General features: G+C 42.8%; 1 protein-coding gene across 1 annotated transcript in view; it reads right to left on the bottom strand.

The window, feature by feature from the left end:
• The window catches only part of skila (SKI-like proto-oncogene a), a 114796-nt gene extending 110541 nt beyond the window's left edge, over positions 1–4255 (bottom strand). The window contains exon 1 of the mRNA XM_061978796.2: positions 2622–4255. Within this exon, the coding sequence (XP_061834780.1) occupies positions 2622–3731 (1110 nt within the window). The 5' untranslated portion in view covers positions 3732–4255. The remainder of the gene's footprint in view (positions 1–2621) is intronic.
• Positions 4256–22202: the final 17947 nt, after the last annotated feature.

Raw genomic sequence — 22202 nt, 5'->3', positions numbered from 1 at the left:
CTACTTTAAAAAAGTAGTTTTATACTTGTGAGTGTTGATGACACAGCTTTGCAACACTTGATATTCTAGTTTCAAGCATGTTTTACTCAATATAGGTCATCAAATCTCAGCAACAAGCTGTAATATCTTACTGAGATCATTTAGGCCCAAAACACTTAAAACAAGTAAAACACTCTAACATAAAATCTGCTTAGTGAGAAGAATTATCTTATCAGACAAAAAATAAGCAAATATCGCCCTTATTTGACATATTTCATCTTACTTAGATTTCAGTTTTTGCAGAGTATATATACATATATCCTATTATTTGCACACTATTGACTAGTGATGCACCAAAAATTTGGCTGCCGAAAAAAAGACTGATCACCGAAACAGAGCTGGCGAAACTGGATGTTGTGATGACATAAGCAACACGCACGGGATTGTCTGGAGCAGAGGCAGCATGTCTACGATGTGGACTTACTCTAATACAGCTGAGCTATACCAGGGTCCCTGCTATCACATGTTGATAAAAATACAACAATTACATAATAAAAATCAACTACAGGCTTCTCAAATGCTGTAATAAATTAAGCATGATGAGTTGACTTGAAACTGTTTAATGTTGCACTTTTTATATGTAAAATAAAAGTTTTGTCATTGTATTTAATCTGAGCAACAACTTGAGGCAGTTTAATGTTGATTAACGTGGGCAGAATTATTATAGTGTTCTCAATGTTAAAAGGATAAAGCCATTGTTTACAAATTTGGTAAATAAATAACCAAAAAATGTATATTTTGTTGTTTTCTTACTGTACCGAAAATGAACCGAACCGTGGCCTCTAAACCGAGGTACGTACCGAACCAACATTTTTGTGTAGCGTTACACCCCTAATAAATACAGTTACATACCTGCCAACTTTTGAAATCAGAAAAACCTAGTAGCCAGGGTTCAGGGGCCGCAGTGGGGGGTTCAGGCTTCGCCCCCCGACGCAAAATGATTATTAGCATTCAGACAGGTTAAAATGTTGCTAAAACCATCACTTTTCTATCAGTCACAGTGACTTTTCAAAACAAAAATATTACAGCAAAAATCATATGGGTTGATTGACATGTTTATTCTGTAAGCTAACTTCAATAGTTTGAAATTATTTTGACAGTTAATGCCAGTTATCCTGTCAACCTTTCACAAGACTTCAATTTGTTAATTGAAAGTATTAACAGTATAAACACTTTTTACAGTAAACAAATGGTAAAACAGTACTAAACAATTCCATAAAAACAAAAATTGGTGTCATTAACTTTCTGTCCAAGCTTGTATAATCTACTGCCTTGTTCAATTGTAAAAAATATTCTGTGCCTAAAATTCACATTTCTATCACAATTATCATACTGTAAACATGGTAAGCTAACTTCATTAAAATTAATAGTCCTGTCAATAGCATGGAATTACAATTCAAATGTTGTTTTTTTGTAAGCCTTTCAAAAGAATTCAAAATATGAAAAATTAATGAAAATTAATTTAAGCCATCAGACACTTGAAAAGTGGCACATCACATCTCTAATGTAATCATTTTAACTTTTCAACAGAAATAGCACTGCAAAAATATTAAGGACATACTTCTGTATTTTGGTAGTTATGCTGTCAACATTTAACAAGATTTCTTCAACTTGGACTTGAAAGCATAAATAGTATAAACACTTTTAACAGTATAACAGTACTAAACAATTCCAATAGATAACATTGGTGTCATTACCTTTTTGTGGCTAAAATCCAAATTTACGTTGAAAGTTTTCCACTTGTATCGCTAGCAACGGCATTAGACTTGTGTTTTTTTGTCCCGACGTGGTCTTTTACATCGCTAATTCCTCCGTGTCCGATCGAAAAATCTTGTCTGCACAAGGTGCAATTCGCGTAGTTTTCACCCTTTTTGGAACGGATAATTATTCCCGGATAGGCTTTTGAATATTCTTCACGGAATGACTGCAGCTTTCTTTTCGGTTTAAGACTCGTTTGCGATTTTTCTCCGGCTGATTCCATGATCGTTCGCTCGTTTGGAAACAATGGCAACAGGTGCCTCGTGCTTGGCAGCGGTGCTATAAATAGCCTCGCGCATGGCATTCGGAATGGCTCGATAGGAAGTTACGGGAAGCAGTGTCGATTGTCATTGTTGTTACGCGATTTCGTGAATAAAACTTTAAAAAAACAAAACATTTTTATTGAATGAAAAACCGTATTTTTTAATCGCTGCAACCGTAACCCGGAATAGGTTGATGAAAACCGTACTAATTACGGGAAAACCGGAGTAGTTGGCAGGTATGCAGTTATATATGCTGGCCTTTTGTTCAGTGACTTTCGCATTGACCTCCTGGTGACCCAAGGGGGCAAATGACCCACTTCCCCTTCAGCTGTGGCCAGCTGTCCTAATCTCGTCTGGTCAGACAGATGTCCCCACCTGTCCCAGACCTCACGCAAATAAAACAAGCACACTGAGTACTACTAGGTAGGTCAATACTGGTTTAGGACAACACCCAACGTGCCCTGGCCTTGTTTACCGTACACACGGCACAAGAAGAAAGGACCAAAGCCGGAAAAAGAATGATATGGAACACGCAAACAAGCAAGAAGGGACGTGACTTACTTTGTCGAGCGACCTCTTGAGCTGGTAGTGGAACTTCTCTTTGACCTCGTCCAGCAGCTGCTTGATCTTGGCCTCTTCGGGCGAGCCCTGGTACTTCCTGGCTAGCTGCAGGTAGCAGGGCCACTTGGCCGAGTCAAAGCCCCAATGGCAGGTCCTCTTGTCAGGCGACTTGTGCGAGTGCATGACAAACTTCTGCGGGGAAAAGAGCAAGTGGCACTCGACGCACTGGATGCAGGGCGCCTCGGGCTGGGTGTAGAACTGGGGCACGAAGAGGCCCTGGCACTTCCCTAGGCACTGGTGCTCCACCTGGAAGCCGGCCTCCGTCTCCTTCAGCAGGCCCTGCGCCGACAGCTTGACGCTGAGGTCGGCGGGCAGCGTCGCCCCGGGGCGCAGGAGAGCGTTACACAGCCGCTGTGCGTCCGTCAGCGTGATGAGGCCGCAGGACGGCGCGTTAAAGGGCAGGATGCCGAGCACCTTGAGAATATGCAGCTGCTCGGCGTCGCAGCGGGAGCAGTACACGTAGAGCTCGTCGCACACGGTGTTGATCTGCTGCAGAGAGAAGTCGCGCAGCACCGAGTTGAGCACCTGGGGCAGGCAGAGGCGCTTCTCGCCCCCCACCACGAAGCAGGAGATGGACTCGCCCTCCAGGAGCGAGTGGGTGAGCTCGGTGGAGCTGTCGCAGGGGACGAGCAGAGGGCCTCCCCCCAGGACGGGGGGCGAGGGCAGAGGGGGCATGCCAGCGTGGGAATGCTCGTGGCTGCTGCGCGCTGAAAAGGCGGCCGGGCCCCCCAGGGAGCTCTGGCTGCTCAGAGTGAACTGGGCCAACGTGTGTTTGAGCCCCGGGCTCAGATCCAGGGCTTTAGCCGAGGATGCTCCGTGCGGGTCGGCCCCCGGGTCGGCGTCGTGATGCGGCTCCTCGATGTACTCCCGCTTCACTTTGGCCGTCTTGTGGAAGGAATCCAGGCTGCGGCGTTTCAGGTTGATCTCGGCCATCACTCGCTTCTTGATGGGCGCGTCCTCCAGCCGCTCCCTGTACAGACGCTTCATGCTTCCCTTGAATGAGGTCAAGTCTTTGAAGGAGGTTTTCAAGCTGGTCTGGGTGCTGGCCATGTCTGAGGGCGCTGTGTTTGTGTTCCTGTCTGCTGGCCGGCTTCTTGTAACACTCCCAAGTCCACGTTGTTTATCTTTTTAAATGACGCTGATCCTCCGGTGGTTGGACACATGCATGGTGAAACTCCACTTTGGTGAGTGTGTCTGTGTGTTCCACTTCCTGGTAATTCACAGAAAACAGGAGATTAGAAACTGGAGCTGAATGGAAGTGGAATAAACAAACTTATCAAAGAGCATGAAATAGCCCATAAAGGCTTTAAATGTTTTACGACTGCTGTTCCATTGGGGGGGTATAGAACAGGTCAATGGCTGTTTGCTTGCACCACAAAGCCAAATGGCCATTAACATAGATCACACAAACACAGGGCGTCCTCCCTCTCTCCTTGTCATTGACCCCGCTGGAGGTGTGTGTGTGAAATTGACATAGTTTTGAAAACTTTACCAGTGAGAATTTCAACTAACCAAAGCCGCCGACCAGACAGCCACCCCCGCCTCTTGCTGGAGCTGCCATTACAGTGTTAATAAATGTGAAACACCTCCCCGCCCCACAATGGTCCCACACACTGTGCCTCACAGCAACAGCCCCGCTTACCCCACGCTGGCTCCATCAAGCGCATAAAAGCCTTCACAGACCCCCACCGCAACTACCCAAATGACCCCCCCCCCCCCCCTCCTTCACAGCTTGGCATGTGTGGATGTTTTCGTGTAAGTAAATGCCACTTAGCCTTGTTTCAAAATATGCTTAAAAATCAGCTTACACTGACAATGTGATATTTATGTGACCAACAGCTCCTAACTCTGAAGTGATCCAGCACTGTAAAGCAAATGCAATGAGGAAATGCTGCAAATTAAAAACACTGCAACCACATAGAGTAAAAAAAAACAAATGCAACAATATTGCCAAAATACACAAGCTTAAATCAACTGCATGAGAGAGAGGCTGCAAGTTCAGACCTGAGGGATAACATTAGTGGGCTGACTTTTGAACAGGCAGAACAAAAGATACAATTTTCTAGGGTAGGGAACCTATGGTTCTCGAGCCAGATGTGGCTCTTTTGATGACTGCGTCTGGCTCTCAGATAAATCTTAGCTTAAAAATAAAACATTCTCATGCATTTCAATCCATCCATCCGTTTTCTACTGCACCCGTTCAAGAAGTCGTATACGTGAGCACATCACCCCCGTTTTAGTGTCCCTTCACTGGCTCCCTGTGCGTTATCGAATCAATTTTAAACTCCTTTTATTTGTTTTTAAATGTCTAAACAACCTCGCGCCAACCTATCTCTCCGACCTCCTTCAGCCTTACTGCCCCACCCGATCCTTAAGATCAGCCGATCAGCTGCTGTTGACGGTCCCTGACACAAGGCTGAAGCTTAGAGGTGACAGAGCTTTCGCCATTGCTGCTCCCAAGCTCTGGAACGACCTACCTCTGAGTGTTAGACAAGCCTCCTCTCTTCCTGTTTTTAAATCTGTCTTAAAAACATACTTTTATTCCATGGCTTTTAACACTGAGTGATATCCATCCTGCAATGGCGCCCCATAATACACCTGCTGTGAACCTGTTTTTATGTTTTTATTTATTTATTTTTTATTGTGTTCTGTTTGTGTTGTGTTGTTTGCTCGGTACTCGTTTTATCTTTTAACCTGTCCATTGTACAGCACTTTGGCTACCCCTGTGGTAAATTTTAAATGTGCTTTATAAATAAAGTTGATTTGATTTGATTTGATTTATTAACGGTGAGAAGTATTTTATTTATTCTTGGCTAGCTTCAGAATAACAATGTTTTTAAAAAGAATAACAGACTTATTATACTGTGAAAAAATGTTGGCCTTACTTAAAAATGCACGCATTTAGGGCCAATTTAGTGTTGCCAATCAACATATCCCCAGGTGCATGTCTTTGGAGGTGGGAGGGGCCTATCCCAAGGTGCATGTCTTTGGGAGGAAGCCGGAGTACCCGGAAGGAACCCACGCAGTCACGGGGAGAACATGCAAACTCCACACAGAAAAGTGTGAATGTTGCTTGTTTATCTGTGATGGGGTGGCGACTTGTCCAGGGTGTACACCGCCTTTCCGCCCGAATGCAGCAGAGATAGGCTCCAGCACCCCTGCGGCCCCGTAAGGCACACTAGTGTGTCGTGAGATACAGTCTGGTGTGCCGTGGGAGATTATCTAATTTCACCTATTTGGGTTAAAAATATTTTTTGCAAACCAGTAATTATAGTCTGCAAATGATGTGTTGTTGTTGAGTGTCGGTGCTGTCTAGAGCTCGGCAGAGTAACCGTGTAATACTCTTCCATATCAGTAGGTGGCAGCAGGTAGCTAATTGCGTTGTAGATGTCGGAAACAGCGGGAGGCAGTGTGCAGGTAAAAAGGTGTCTAATGCTTAAACCAAAAATAGATAAAAGGTGAGTGCCCCTAAGAAAAGGCATTGAAGCTTAGGGAAGGCTATGCAGAACGAAACTAAAACTGAACTGGCTGCAAAGTAAACAAAAACAGAATGCTGGACGACAGCAAAGACTTACTGTGGAGCAAAGACGGCGTCCACAAAGTACATCCGAACATGACAATCAACAATGTCCCCACAAAGAAGGATAAAAACAACTGAAATCTTCTTGATTTCTAAAACAAAGTAGATGCGGGAAATATTGCTCAAATGAAAACATGAAACTGCTGCAGGAAAATACCAAAAAAAGAGAAAAAGCCATTAAAATAGGAGCGCAAGACAAGAAGTAAAACACTACACACAGGAAAACAGCAATAAAGTCCAAATAAGTCAGGGTGTGATGTGACAGGTGGTGACAGTACACCTACTTTGAGACAAGAGCTATATTGATGCATGCTTGGTTATGCTTTAAAGTCATATCCAACAATTGCGACTTTTTACTGTCAACTGAGTTTCGTTTTTTAACGATTTCTGCTGGTGGTGTGCCTTTGCATTTTTTCAACGCGAAAAAATGTGCCTTGGCTCAAAAAAGGTTGAAAAACACTGCCGTAATTGATTGATTGATTGAGACTTTTATTAGTAGATTGCATAGTACAGTACATATTCCGTACAATTGACCACTATATGGTAACACCCGAATAAGTTGTTCAACTTGTTTAAGTCGGGGTCCACGTTAATCAATTCATGGTAAGGGACAAGCAGTAGAAAATGGATGGATGGATGGATGGACTTATTATACTCTAAAAATGTTGGTCTTACTTTAAAAAATGCACGCATTTAGTTGTATTCAGTGCTAAAAAAAATATTATATGGCTCTCACGGAAATTACATTTGAAAACATTTGGCTTTCATGGCTCTCTAAGTCAGTGTTTTTCAACCTTTTTTGAGCCAAGGCACATTTTTTTGCGTTGAAAAAATGCGGAGGCACACCACCAGCAGACATCATTAAAAAACGAAACTCAGTTGACAGTAAAAAGTCGTTGTCGCAATTGAAGAATTCAAACCATAACCAAGCATGCATCACTATAGCTCTTGTCTCAAAGTAGGTGTACTGTCACAACCATCACACCCTGACTTATTTGGAGTTTTTCAGTGTTTTCCTGCGTGTAGTGTTTTAGTTCTTGTCTTGCGCTCCTATTTTGGTGTTGATGGTCATGTCATGTACAAATGTACTTTGTGGACGCCGTCTGCTCCACACGCCAGGGTCGGCCCGTGGCATAGGCCGTATAGGCAAATGCTAAGGGCGCCGTCCATCAGGGGGCGCCACGCCAGTGCCACAAATGTTGGAGAGAAAAAAAAAAAAAAAAAGTTGGTACTATTATTTCTAAATACAAAAAATAATTCCACGTTAATTAAAATGCAAAGTAAAGCCTAATTAATAGAAATATTATTTGTTACAACATTACGCCAGCCCCCCCCCGCACGGTGCGCCCCCTCCCTTCCCGTATCATGACTCTTTTTGGACGTCACCACATCAAAAAATCAACACAAAATGTCAAAACGGCCAAAACTGTCAGGTGCCCAGGGAAGAAAAAAGAGAAAAGAAAAGGAGGAGAAACGAGAAAAAGACAGAGGTAGCAGGTAGGTAACGTTAGCCTACATGAAATTATTTGTCTGTTACAGAATGTGATAGTAACCTGGCTTTTTAGCATTAAGCTAAAGTTACATGATTCGGCAATTGCTAATCAATAAATAGCGAGTTCTGTTTTAACGTCGGGTTAATATTGTGGAGGGGGCTAAATTGTTATGGAAAATAATAATGTAACGTTAGGTAATTACAGTACTCCCACCTTACATTCCTCAAGGACATTTGTATTAGATCTTTTAAGCAGGTGTTTTTTGTTTACATTGTTATTGCCTTCTGGTTAGCTAATGTTTGCCCTGCAGGTAATAGTCACTTTTCCACCCCTTTATATATTAGGTATAGTTGTAAGTAAAAAAAAAAGGTCAAAGACAAAGCTATTCGGCTTCTTGTGAGTATATACACTTCACTGGGGGGACGGCGTGGCGCAGTGGAAGAGTGGCCGTGCGCAACCCGAGGGTCCCTGGTTCAATCCCCACCTAGTACCAACCTCGTCATGTCCGTTGTGTCCTGAGCAAGACACTTCACCCTTGCTCCTGATGGGTGCTGGTTAGCGCCTTGCATGGCAGCTCCCTCCATCAGTGTGTGAATGTGTGTGTGAATGGGTAAATGTGGAAGTAGTGTCAAAGCGCTTTGAGTACCTTGAAGGTAGAAAAGCGCTATAAAAGTACAACCCATTTATCATTTATTTATCACTGCCGATGTGGGGGGGGGGGGCGCCACCTAAAATCTTGCCTAGGGCGCCAGATTGGTTAGGGCCGGGCCTGCCACACGCTGTAAGTCTTTGCTGTCGTCCAGCATTCTGTTTTTGTTTACTTTGCAGCCAGTTCAGTTTTAGTTTCGTTCTGCATAGCCTTCCCTAAGCTTCAATGCCTTTTCTTAGGGGCACTCACCTTTTTGTTTATTTTCGGTCTAAGCATTAGACACCTTTTTACCTTCATGCTGCCTCCCGCCGTTTCCGACATCTACAAAGCAATTAGCTACCGGCTGCCACCTACTGATATGGAAGAGTATTACACGGTTACTCTACAGCACAGGTTTGCAAAAAATATTTAAACCCAAATAGGTGAAATTAGATCATCTCACGGCACAAAACCACTGCTCTAAGCCAAAAAGTTTCCCGACCCCTGGTTTACAATTTTACCAAGCAAGCGATTGTCCTATTAATTTTAGCATGGCAGTACGTTTTGCAGCATTTCTCAAATGCTGTTATTTTTAGGGTTTAGCATGGCATTTGTTGTGGATATTGCAGCATCCCCAGTTGTATTTGTTTCATTGTGTTATTTTTCCATTTTAAATAGTTCTTGTTTGGAGCGTTTGCTCCTACTAGCGACCCCTAACATTTCGCTTGACGTATCCGGCGAGGCTACGGGTGGATATTTGCATGCCTTTGCACATTTTTTCACGGAGCTTTTCCTCCACGACTGGCGCACTGCTGCATCTGCGCAAAGCAGCGACCTTGATTTCGTAGCGGTAGACTGACGTTGGCGGGATGTTTTCATGTCAAAAAAACCAAAACAAAAACAGCCACACGGTGAACGTGACATGTCAACACTGGAGCTTGACATCTTCGCTTTGGGAAGCGATCGATAGCGGGTCATGTCAAATCCTTGCATCCGTTTCGCTGGTGCAAAGACGCCGCATATAAAAAAAGCTCCATCACCCACCCCTCCGGTCTGCACACTGTACCTCCCTCCACCTCTTCCTCTCAGCCGCACTGGTATGCAGACGGCGCCGATAATGACATTCACTGTCTACACTCCCAGTCTGGTGGGTCAGGTGGAGGGAGGGAGGGAGGAGGCTCAGCACACAACCCGCACACCACCGCCGAGGTCCGGACTACGAGGCTGGCGTGCCCCGGTCAAAGGAATTTTAATATAAAAAAATAAAAAAAACATGTAAAACGTAAACTGTTTGCGACGTTATGTGAATATGGATGAAAAACAACGTTAAATACGCAAACGACGTGTGACAAAGTGAAAATAAAACGAGGCTAATTAGATACGAATGAGTCGCGTTTAGCATATTAGCTAGCTAGCTTAACCCCCCCAATACTCTTTAGTCGTAATGCGGGCTTAAAAAACAAGCAGAGTGGCGTAAATAAACAAGAACTAAGAACACGTTTTGGCAGTAATAAAGAACAATAATATTGTTAGTAATAACAACTGGCACCCTAGCCAATGACGAACAAGTGTATCATCCGGAGGTTTGTACCGACCCCGGCAGACTATCCTATCCCGACAAGAGAGCGACATGGCCGGCTACAGCGAGCTAGCGCCGCTCATCCTCGGTCGGTGCCTTTTTTTTAAAAAGACGAGTCCAAGCGAATGATAATAACATGCATAAATATACGATGAGGTCCGGGTTGGCACTTGCCTCGTTCGCCGTCGTCGTCGTCGTCCTCCTCCTCGCTCGACGGAGATCTTCTCCTCACTGGCTGGCGGAGCGTCAACAAGATCCCGCTAGAGTGCTCCGCTCCAGCCCTGTGACGTCACGCCGCATCGGGGCTTGAGAGGCGCAGACGTCATCCGCCTGACGGAAACTGTGCGGGGGTGTCTCGGCTGTCTGCCTGTCTGTCTGTCCAAATGTCCCTGTGTGTTAAATAAAGGCTGGTTTCCTCTGCAGTCAGAACTTTGACGGAAGCTTAGGGTTATCAAATTTTTTATTTCGTGCCACACATTTCACCTTAATGGCAAAAATGTCACCACATACATACATACATAGTATACAGGTAAAATCCAGTAAATTAGAATATTTTGAAAAACTTGATTTATTTCAGTAATTGCATTCAAAAGGTGTAACTTGTACATTATATTTATTCATTGCACACAGACTGATGCATTCAAATGTTTATTTCATTTAATTTTGATGATTTGAAGTGGCAACAAATGAAAATCCAAAATTCCGTGTGTCACAAAATTAGAATATTACTTAAGGCTAATACAAAAAAGGGATTTTTAGAAATGTTGGCCAACTGAAAAGTATGAAAATGAAAAATATGAGCATGTACAATACTCAATACTTGGTTGGAGCTCCTTTTGCCTCAATTACTGCGTTAATGCGGCGTGGCATGGAGTCGATGAGTTTCTGGCACTGCTCAGGTGTTATGAGAGCCCAGGTTGCTCTGATAGTGGCCTTCAACTCTTCTGCGTTTTTGGGTCTGGCATTCTGCATCTTCCTTTTCACAATACCCCACAGATTTTCTATGGGGCTAAGGTCAGGGGAGTTGGCGGGCCAATTTAGAACAGAAATACCATGGTCCGTAAACCAGGCACGGGTAGATTTTGCGCTGTGTGCAGGCGCCAAGTCCTGTTGGAACTTGAAATCTCCATCTCCATAGAGCAGGTCAGCAGCAGGAAGCATGAAGTGCTCTAAAACTTGCTGGTAGACGGCTGCGTTGACCCTGGATCTCAGGAAACAGAGTGGACCGACACCAGCAGATGACATGGCACCCCAAACCATCACCCAACCATGCAAATTTTGCATTTCCTTTGGAAATCGAGGTCCCAGAGTCTGGAGGAAGACAGGAGAGGCACAGGATCCACGTTGCCTGAAGTCTAGTGTAAAGTTTCCACCATCAGTGATGGTTTGGGGTGCCATGTCATCTGCTGGTGTCGGTCCACTCTGTTTCCTGAGATCCAGGGTCAACGCAGCCGTCTACCAGCAAGTTTTAGAGCACTTCATGCTTCCTGCTGCTGACCTGCTCTATGGAGATGGAGATTTCAAGTTCCAACAGCACTTGGCGCCTGCACACAGCGCAAAATCTACCCGTGCCTGGTTTACGGACCATGGTATTTCTGTTCTAAATTGGCCCGCCAACTCCCCTGACCTTAGCCCCATAGAAAATCTGTGGGGTATTGTGAAAAGGAAGATGCAGAATGCCAGACCCAAAAACGCAGAAGAGTTGAAGGCCACTATCAGAGCAACCTGGGCACTCATAACACCTGAGCAGTGCCAGAAACTCATCGACTCCATGCCACGCCGCATTAACGCAGTAATTGAGGCAAAAGGAGCTCCAACCAAGTATTGAGTATTGTACATGCTCATATTTTTCATTTTCATACTTTTCAGTTGACCAACATTTCTAAAAATCCCTTTTTTGTATTAGCCTTAAGTAATATTCTAATTTTGTGACACACGGAATTTTGGATTTTCATTTGTTGCCACTTCAAATCATCAAAATTAAATGAAATAAACATTTGAATGCATCAGTCTGTGTGCAATGAATAAATATAATGTACAAGTTACACCTTTTGAATGCAATTACTGAAATAAATCAAGTTTTTCAAAATATTCTAATTTACTGGCTTTTACCTGTATATACATATATGGGCAGCACGATGTTAGAGGGGTTAGTGCATCTGCCTCACAATACGAAGGTGTTGAGTAGTCTGGGGTTCAATCCAAGGCTCGGGGACTTTCTGTGTGGAGTTTGCATGTTCTCCCCGTGACTGCGTGGGTTCCCTCCGGGTACTCCGGCTTCCTCCCACCTCCAAAGACATGCACCTGGGGATAGGTTGATTGGCAACACTAAATTGGCCCTAGTGTGTGAATGTGAGTGTGAATGTTGTATGTCAATCTGTGTTGGCCCTGCGATGAGGTGGCGACTTGTCCAGGGTGTACCCCGCCTTCCGCCCGATTGTAGCTGAGATAGGCTCCAGCGCCCCCCGCAACCCTGAAAATGGATGGATGGATGGATATACATAAATAAATATATATATATATATATATATACATACATATATATACATACATACATACATACATACATATATATATATATATATATATATATATATATATATATATATATACACATACATATATATATATATACATACATATATACACAAAAATATATATATATATACATACATACATACATACCGGTATATATATATATATATATATATATATATATATATATATATATATATATATATATATATATATATATACACATATATATACACATACATACATACATACATACATATATATATATATATATATATATATATATATATATATATATATATATACTGTATATATATATCCCCATCCATTTTTTACCGCTTGTCCCTCTCAGGGTCGCATTATATTATACAGCATTATTCACATGTGGATAATATAAATACAGTCTATTATACAGCATTATTCATATGTGAATAATATAAATACACTCTATTATACAGCATTATACACATGTGAATAATATACATACAGTCTATTATACAGCATTATTCACATGCGAATATTATAAACACAATCTATTATACAGCATTATTCACATGTGAATAATATAAATACAGTCTATTATACAGCATTATTCACATGTGAATAACATAAATACAGTCTATTATACAGCATTATTCACATGTGAATAATGCTGTATAATAGACTGCATTTATATTATTCACACGTGAATAATATAAATGCAGTCTATTATACAGCATTATTCACATGTGAATAATATAAATAGTCTATTATACAGCATTATTCACATGTGAATAATATAAATACAGTCTATTATACAGCATTATTCACATGTGAATAATATAAATACAGCCTATTATACAGCATTATTCACAAGTGAAAAATATAAATACATTATACATTTAAGTACAGTCAAAAAGGAACATATACATTATACAGTCTGTATGAAGGACATTAAGGATATTAAGTTGCCACAGCTTAACCCTGGAACAGACTATTTGTTTCCATTATTTCCTATGGCAAAAACCCGTTTGACCTCGGAGGTCCCACTGGTTTGTGGTAAAAGTGTATTGCGTCATACTACAATTTCCAACATTTTGGCGCAGATCCAGATAAAGGTGCGGGTCCTGGTGTGCCTTTATTTTGTTTCCCTTGGTGAAATAGACATGTCAGTCGTGTTGTATTTGTTTGCCCTCGGCCCACTGCGTCTAAAAGTCCACAGCAAACAGCACTGTGGGCTGTTTGCTGCAGCCCGTCTGATGTGACAGCAAGGTCAGCAGTTGTATTGTGAGAGCAGATGTGAATACACACCCGTCCAGCCCCTGAGAACAAGAAGAGGGGACATTGATTTCCCTGTAAAAACATCACTCCCAAGTGCCGCAGGGGCCACTAAATTCATCTCATACGTGCAAGAACGTGAGCGGGCGCTGATTTGGTCTTAGGAAAAAGTGAAAGATGAGGTAGTGTGTTGCTATGGGAGTGTCAGGACCGGGAGCACGCTGATAAGACTCCATTAGCTGTCTAACTCTTATTGGACTTAGGGCTAAGTGGACCCCTGGGGGGGCGGGGGGGGGAGGGGGGACCTCCTCGCTGTTGTTGTCTTCATACGTCCTGTTTGAAATCAATGTATTGAAATATGTCACGGCTCCCTCTGCGCGTAATTTGAAGTAATGATGCTTGATGAAGTGCCGGACTGAGACGCATCATCCATCCAACTACCATCTTGTACACATAACGAGCTGCTCGATGACTTCAATCATCAATACATTGATGCATCACGCTCACTATGTCAAACCCTCTTGGGACATTGTTACTATCCTTAAAGAGAAACTAGCCTTTTTTTGGGGGGGGGGGGGGGGGGGGGGGGGGGGATTTTGCCTATTGTGCAGAGGTGGGTAGAGTAGCCAGAAATTGTACTCAAGTAAGAGTACTGTTACTTTAGAGATGTATTACTCAAGTAAAAGTAAAGAGTAGTCACCCAAATATTTACTTGATTAAAAGTAAAAAGTATGTTGTGAAAAAACTACTCAAGTACTGAGTAACTGACCTGTTCGTTTAATGATGACGGCAACACATAATGTACAAAAACATAAAAATAGCAATGAGCAAATTCAGAGCCAGGAATATCTCTTAAGCAACTAAAACAATAATATATATTAAATAATAATACATTAACATAAAAACAATGAAGGCCAATTGAGCCACAATAACTTAACAGCACCATAGGTTCAGTAGGTAAAGATTACAAAGGAAAATAACAAGTTAGCCTTTACACAAACCCTAAACTGATAGGTGTGGGCTGCATCTGGGAACCAGGGCCGGCCCGTGGCATAGGCCGTATAGGCAAATGCTAAGGGCGCCGTCCATCAGGGGGCGCCAAGCCAGTGCCACAAATGTTGGAGAAAAAAAAGAGAAAAAAAAAAAAAAAAAAAGTTGGTACTATTATTTCTAAATACAAAAAAATAATCCCACGTTAATTAAAATGCAAAGTAAAGCCTATTTAATAGAAATATTATTTGTTACAACATTACGCCCCCCCCCCCCTCACCCCGCACGGTGCGCCCCCTCCCTTCCCGTATCATGACTCTTTTTGGACGTCACCACATCAAAAAATCAACACAAGATGTCAAAACGGCCAAAACTGTCAGGTGCCCAGGGAAGAAAAAAGAGAAAAGAAGAGGAGGAGAAACGAGAAAAGACAGAGGTAGCAGGTAGGTAACGTTAGCCTACATGAAATTATTTGTCTGTTACAGAATGTGATAGTAACCTGGCTTTTTAGCATTAAGCTAATGTTACATGATTCGGCAATTGCTAATCAATAAATGGCTAGTTCTGTTTTAACGTCGGGTTAATATTGTGGAGGGGGGCTAAATTGTTATGGAAAATAATAATGTAACGTTAGGTAATTACAGTACTCCCACCTTACATTCCTCAGGGACATTTGTATTAGCTCTTTTAAGCAGGTGTTTTTTGTTTACATTGTTATTGCCTTCTGGTTAGCTAATGTTTGCCCTGCAGGTAATAGTCACTTTTCCACCCCTTTATATATTAGGTATAGTTGTAAGTAAAAAAAAAAAAAGTCAAAGACAAAGCTATTCAGTTTCTTGTGAGTATATACACTTCACTGCCGATGTGGGGGGGCGCCACCTAAAATCTTGCCTAGGGCGCCAGATTGGTTTGGGCCGGGCCTGCTGGGAACACACTGTGCACTTCTGATTGGTGTTTCTATGCATGCGTGAGTGTGTGTGTGTGTGTGTGTGTGTGTGTGTGTGTGTGTCTATGAGGCTGCAGTGCGTTAATAAATGTCCCCACATGATGTACATTTGACAGTGATTCATAGCAGGGAAGCTAACATCAGCCTACGGTGACAGCCAAAATATCTACTAACGTTACTTACCGCCATGTGCTTCCTCAAATTTGACGTTGAGTTCATGTAAGCTTAAGCTTGTTGTTTGCCGCTGAAACTTTATGTGCAGTTAATCACGTGACCGCCTGGCTCTGTTTGATTGGTGAAACGGAGTCAAACGTCACCAGTGACTGTATTTGATTGGTGAATTGGAGTAAAACGTCACTAGTGACTGTATTTGATTGGTGAAACTGAGTCAAACGTCACCAGTGACTGCATTTGATTGGTGAAACGGAGTCAAACGTCACCAGTGACTGCATTTGATTGGTGAAACGGAGTCAAACGTCACCAGTGACTGCATTTGATTGGTGAATTGGAGCAAAACGTCACTAGTGACTGCATTTGATTGGTGAAACGGAGTCAAACGTCACCAGTGACTGCATTTGATTGGTGAAATGGAGTCAAACGTCACCAGTGACTGTATTTGATTGGTGAAACGGAGTCAAACGTCACCAGTGACTGCATTTGATTGGTGAAACGGAGTCAAACGTCACCAGTGACTGCATTTGATTGGTGAATTGGAGCAAAACGTCACTAGTGACTGCATTTGATTGGTGAAACGGAGTCAAACGTCACCAGTGACTGCATTTGATTGGTGAAATGGAGTCAAACGTCACCAGTGACTGTATTTGATTGGTGAAACGGAGTCAAACGTCACCAGTGACTGTATTTGATTGGTGAATTGGAGTAAAACGTCACTAGTGACTGTATTTGATTGGTGAAACGGAGTCAAACGTCACCAGTGACTGTATTTGATTGGTGAAACGGAGTCAAACGTCACCAGTGACTGCATTTGATTGGTGAAACGGAGTCAAACGTCACCAGTGACTGTATTTGATTGGTGAAACGGAGTCAAACGTCACCAGTGACTGCATTTGATTGGTGAAACGGAGTCAAACGTCACCAGTGACTGTATTTGATTGGTGAAACGGAGTCAAACGTCACCAGTGACTGCATTTGATTGGTGAAACGGAGTCAAACGTCACCAGTGACTGCATTTGATTGGTGAAACGGAGTCAAACGTCACCAGTGACTGCATTTGATTGGTGAAACGGAGTCAAACGTCACCAGTGACTGTATTTGATTGGTGAAACGGAGTCAAACGTCACCAGTGACTGCATTTGATTGGTGAAACGGAGTCAAACGTCACCAGTGACTGTATTTGATTGGTGAAACGGAGTCAAACGTCACTAGTGACTGTATTTGATTGGTGAAACGGAGTCAAACGTCACCAGTGACTGTATTTGATTGGTGAAACGGAGTCAAACGTCACCAGTGACTGTATTTGATTGGTGAAACGGAGTCAAACGTCACCAGTGACTGTATTTGATTGGTGAAACGGAGTCAAACGTCACCAGTGACTGTATTTGATTGGTGAAACGGAGTCAAACATCACCGGTGACTGTATTTGATTGGTGAAACGGAGTCAAACGTCACCAGTGACTGCATTTGATTGGTGAAACGGAGTCAAACATCACCGGTGACTGCATTTGATTGGTGAAACGGAGTCAAACGTCACCAGTGACTGCATTTGATTGGTGAAACGGAGTCAAACATCACCGGTGACTGTATTTGATTGGTGAAACGGAGTCAAACGTCACCAGTGACTACATTTGATTGGTGAAACGGAGTCAAACGTCACCAGTGACTGCATTTGATTGGTGAAACGGAGTCAAACGTCACCAGTGACTGCATTTGATTGGTGAAACGGAGTCAAACGTCACCAGTGACTACATTTGATTGGTGAAACGGAGTCAAACGTCACCAGTGACTGCATTTGATTGGTGAAACGGAGTCAAACGTCACCAGTGACTGCATTTGATTGGTGAAACGGAGTCAAACGTCACCAGTGACTGCATTTGATTGGTGAATTGGAGTAAAACGTCACTAGTGACTGCATTTGATTGGTGAATTGGAGTAAAACGTCACTAGTGACTGCATTTGATTGGTGAAACGGAGTCAAACGTCACCAGTGACTGTATTTGATTGGTGAAACTGAGTCAAACGTCACCAGTGACTGCATTTGATTGGTGAAACGGAGTCAAACGTCACCAGTGACTGTATTTGATTGGTGAAACGGAGTCAAACGTCACCAGTGACTGCATTTGATTGGTGAATTGGAGTAAAACGTCACTAGTGACTGCATTTGATTGGTGAAACGGAGTCAAACGTCACCAGTGACTGTATTTGATTGGTGAAACGGAGTCAAACGTCACCAGTGACTGCATTTGATTGGTGAAACGGAGTCAAACGTCACCAGTGACTGTATTTGATTGGTGAAACGGAGTCAAACGTCACCAGTGACTGCATTTAATTGGTGAAACGGAGTCAAACATCACCAGTGACTGCATTTGATTGGTGAAACGGAGTCAAACGTCACCAGTGACTGCATTTGATTGGTGAAACGGAGTCAAACGTCACCAGTGACTGTATTTGATTGGTGAAACGGAGTCAAACGTCACCAGTGACTGCATTTGATTGGTGAAACGGAGTCAAACGTCACCAGTGACTGTATTTGATTGGTGAAACGGAGTCAAACGTCACTAGTGACTGTATTTGATTGGTGAAACGGAGTCAAACGTCACCAGTGACTGTATTTGATTGGTGAAACGGAGTCAAACGTCACCAGTGACTGTATTTGATTGGTGAAACGGAGTCAAACGTCACCAGTGACTGTATTTGATTGGTGAAACGGAGTCAAACGTCACCAGTGACTGTATTTGATTGGTGAAACGGAGTCAAACATCACCGGTGACTGTATTTGATTGGTGAAACGGAGTCAAACGTCACCAGTGACTGCATTTGATTGGTGAAACGGAGTCAAACATCACCGGTGACTGCATTTGATTGGTGAAACGGAGTCAAACGTCACCAGTGACTGCATTTGATTGGTGAAACGGAGTCAAACATCACCGGTGACTGTATTTGATTGGTGAAACGGAGTCAAACGTCACCAGTGACTACATTTGATTGGTGAAACGGAGTCAAACGTCACCAGTGACTGCATTTGATTGGTGAAACGGAGTCAAACGTCACCAGTGACTGCATTTGATTGGTGAAACGGAGTCAAACGTCACCAGTGACTACATTTGATTGGTGAAACGGAGTCAAACGTCACCAGTGACTGCATTTGATTGGTGAAACGGAGTCAAACGTCACCAGTGACTGCATTTGATTGGTGAAACGGAGTCAAACGTCACCAGTGACTGTATTTGATTGGTGAAACGGAGTCAAACGTCACCAGTGACTGCATTTGATTGGTGAATTGGAGTAAAACGTCACTAGTGACTGCATTTGATTGGTGAAACGGAGTCAAACGTCACCAGTGACTGTATTTGATTGGTGAAACTGAGTCAAACGTCACCAGTGACTGCATTTGATTGGTGAAACGGAGTCAAACGTCACCAGTGACTGTATTTGATTGGTGAAACGGAGTCAAACGTCACCAGTGACTGCATTTGATTGGTGAATTGGAGTAAAACGTCACTAGTGACTGCATTTGATTGGTGAAACGGAGTCAAACGTCACCAGTGACTGTATTTGATTGGTGAAACGGAGTCAAACGTCACCAGTGACTGCATTTGATTGGTGAAACGGAGTCAAACGTCACCAGTGACTGTATTTGATTGGTGAAACGGAGTCAAACGTCACCAGTGACTGCATTTAATTGGTGAAACGGAGTCAAACATCACCAGTGACTGCATTTGATTGGTGAAACGGAGTCAAACGTCACCAGTGACTGTATTTGATTGGTGAAACGGAGTCAAACGTCACCAGTGACTGTATTTGATTGGTGAAACGGAGTCAAACGTCACCAGTGACTGCATTTGATTGGTGAAACGGAGTCAAACGTCACCGGTGACTGTATTTGATTGGTGAAACGGAGTCAAACGTCACCGGTGACTGTATTTGATTGGTGAAACGGAGTCAAACGTCACCAGTGACTGTATTTGATTGGTGAAACGGAGTCAAACGTCACCAGTGACTGCATTTGATTGGTGAAACGGAGTCAAACGTCACCAGTGACTGCATTTGATTGGTGAAACAGAGTCAAACGTCACCAGTGACTGCATTTGATTGGTGAAACGGAGTCAAACGTCACCAGTGACTGTATTTGATTGGTGAATTGGAGTAAAACGTCACAAGTGACTGTATTTGATTGGTGAAACGGAGTCAAACGTCACCAGTGACTGCATTTGATTGGTGAAACGGAGTCAAACGTCACCAGTGACTGCATTTGATTGGTGAAACGCAGGCATGTGATAGATCCTACTTTGAAGGTCTATCTGACAAAGCAAAACAAACAAAGCGTGCATTAACAGATGGATAAAAATCAGTAGCGAGTAGCGAGTTGAATGTAGATAAATGGAGCGGAGTAAAAGTAGCGTTTCTTCTCTATAAATATACTCAAGTATGTTGCATTAAAACTACTCTTAGAAGTACAATTTATCCCAAAAGTTACTCAAGTAGATGTAACGGAGTAAATGTAGCGCGTTACTACCCACCTCTGCTATTGTGTCACGCTCGAGTCGCATTTGTACTGCGCGGATCGTTCTCCCAATATGCAGCAGGAACCCTGAAGGCAAGGTGCAGGTAAGGAAATGATTTATTCCTCGTAAATCATTCAAAATACCAAAAGACATGATACAAAACAAAAGAGACGTGTGCCGGTCAAAAGGCAAAACGTGGCACAGGGATCGTGAGCAAAGAAGAAAGAAATCATCTCTGTATTTGACCCATCACCCTTGATCACCCCCTGGGAGGTGAGGGCAGCAGTGGCCGCGCCCGGGAATAATTTTGGTGATTTAACCCCCAATTCCAACCCTTGATGCTGAGTGCTAAAAAGCATGCAGATTAAAAAAAGAATTAAAATAAAATTAAAACAGAAAGGTCAGTGGTCATATCTTTTAATGCACTGGCTTGGTATCGAACAAACCGTGTACCTCAGGTGTTTGCATCACCTGGTTGAGCGCGCATTTTTACGCTGGAGGTCAGAGAGCATTTCATCCTTTTAAAGCGGGGGACTCAAACTCGGGGCCCCCCCGAGATGATATTTTGTGGCCCCCACCTTAATATGAAAGATTGATGTTAGTGCCAGTTTTACAAGAATGGAACTTTACAGTGTTGTGTGCACAGCTGAGCGAAGCGACCAATCACGGTGGGGTATATGGCTCTCGGGGGCGGGACATCGACCGGGCTTGATGCATGTAGAGAAACATTTCTCAATGAGTGAAAGTGACAGCAGCGTTTCCATGGAGACTTTCTTCCGTGCCTCTTTTCTATTGGGAACACGCGCACATTGGTCCCAGCGTGATGCGTTCACCACACTTAAAAATACAAGTTTGTCAAGTTGCTACGCAGCGGGATTTTATTGACCAGACCTGGGCAAATTAAGGCACGTTAAACTTTTCTATCCTTCCCTAATAATTGTTTTAGATGTTTAAGATGTAAAGTGTAGCTGCCATTATGATGTGCAGTGATGTTTTCTAATGACCGGAAGTCTTCAACTATACTAAGTCTTTCAATGGTTGGAATCTGCACATTTGCATGATATACTAGTTACCAGAGGTGGGACCAAGTCATTGTTTTGCAAGTCACAAGTAAGTCTCAAGTCCGAGTCAAGTCCCGAGTCAAGACAGGCAAGCCCCGAGTCAAGTCCAAAGTCAAGACTGGAAAGTCTCAAGTCAAGTCCTAAGTCCTGCATTTTGAGTTTCGAGTCCTTTCAAGTGCCTTTTAACCACAGACTAATATATTAACACAGATTGTGTATGCTTTTCAAACGCTGTATTTATTTATTAAAACAAGTGCATTTTAAATTGCAGGAAAGAAAATTGTGCTGACATTGCACTTTATAATAGCACTATTAACCAGTCATTTTAAACATTAACTCATTCCTTTACAGAACAAACACATTGAAAAATAAAGTGCAAATGTACTTATTTGTACAAAAGTGTTAACATTGAAAAAACATGACATATACGTGAAGATAACAAAAAAGTTGTACTTTTTATATGTCAGGGCCCTATGCTGCATTGCATTTGCAAAAGACCAAATTAGCCAAGAGTCTGTCAGTCATTTGTGCACGATGGGGGCGTAGTATGATGCCACCATGGCTGAAAACTCGCTCCACTGGAGCACTGGAGGCAGGCACTGCCAAGACTCTCATGGCCACTCGGAACAGTGAAGGAAGAGTCTTCATGTTCAATGCCCAGAACAAAAGGGGGGAGAGAGTTGTTTTGGGTTGGTGCACTACTTGTAAGTGTATCTTGTGTTTTTTATGTTGATTTAATTAAAAAAAGAAAGAAAAAAAAATTATTCTTG

This window comes from Nerophis lumbriciformis, linkage group LG19 (genome assembly GCF_033978685.3).
Source record: "Nerophis lumbriciformis linkage group LG19, RoL_Nlum_v2.1, whole genome shotgun sequence".
Lineage (NCBI taxonomy): Eukaryota > Metazoa > Chordata > Actinopteri > Syngnathiformes > Syngnathidae > Nerophis > Nerophis lumbriciformis.
This window is presented reverse-complemented; position numbering and strand designations above follow the sequence as displayed.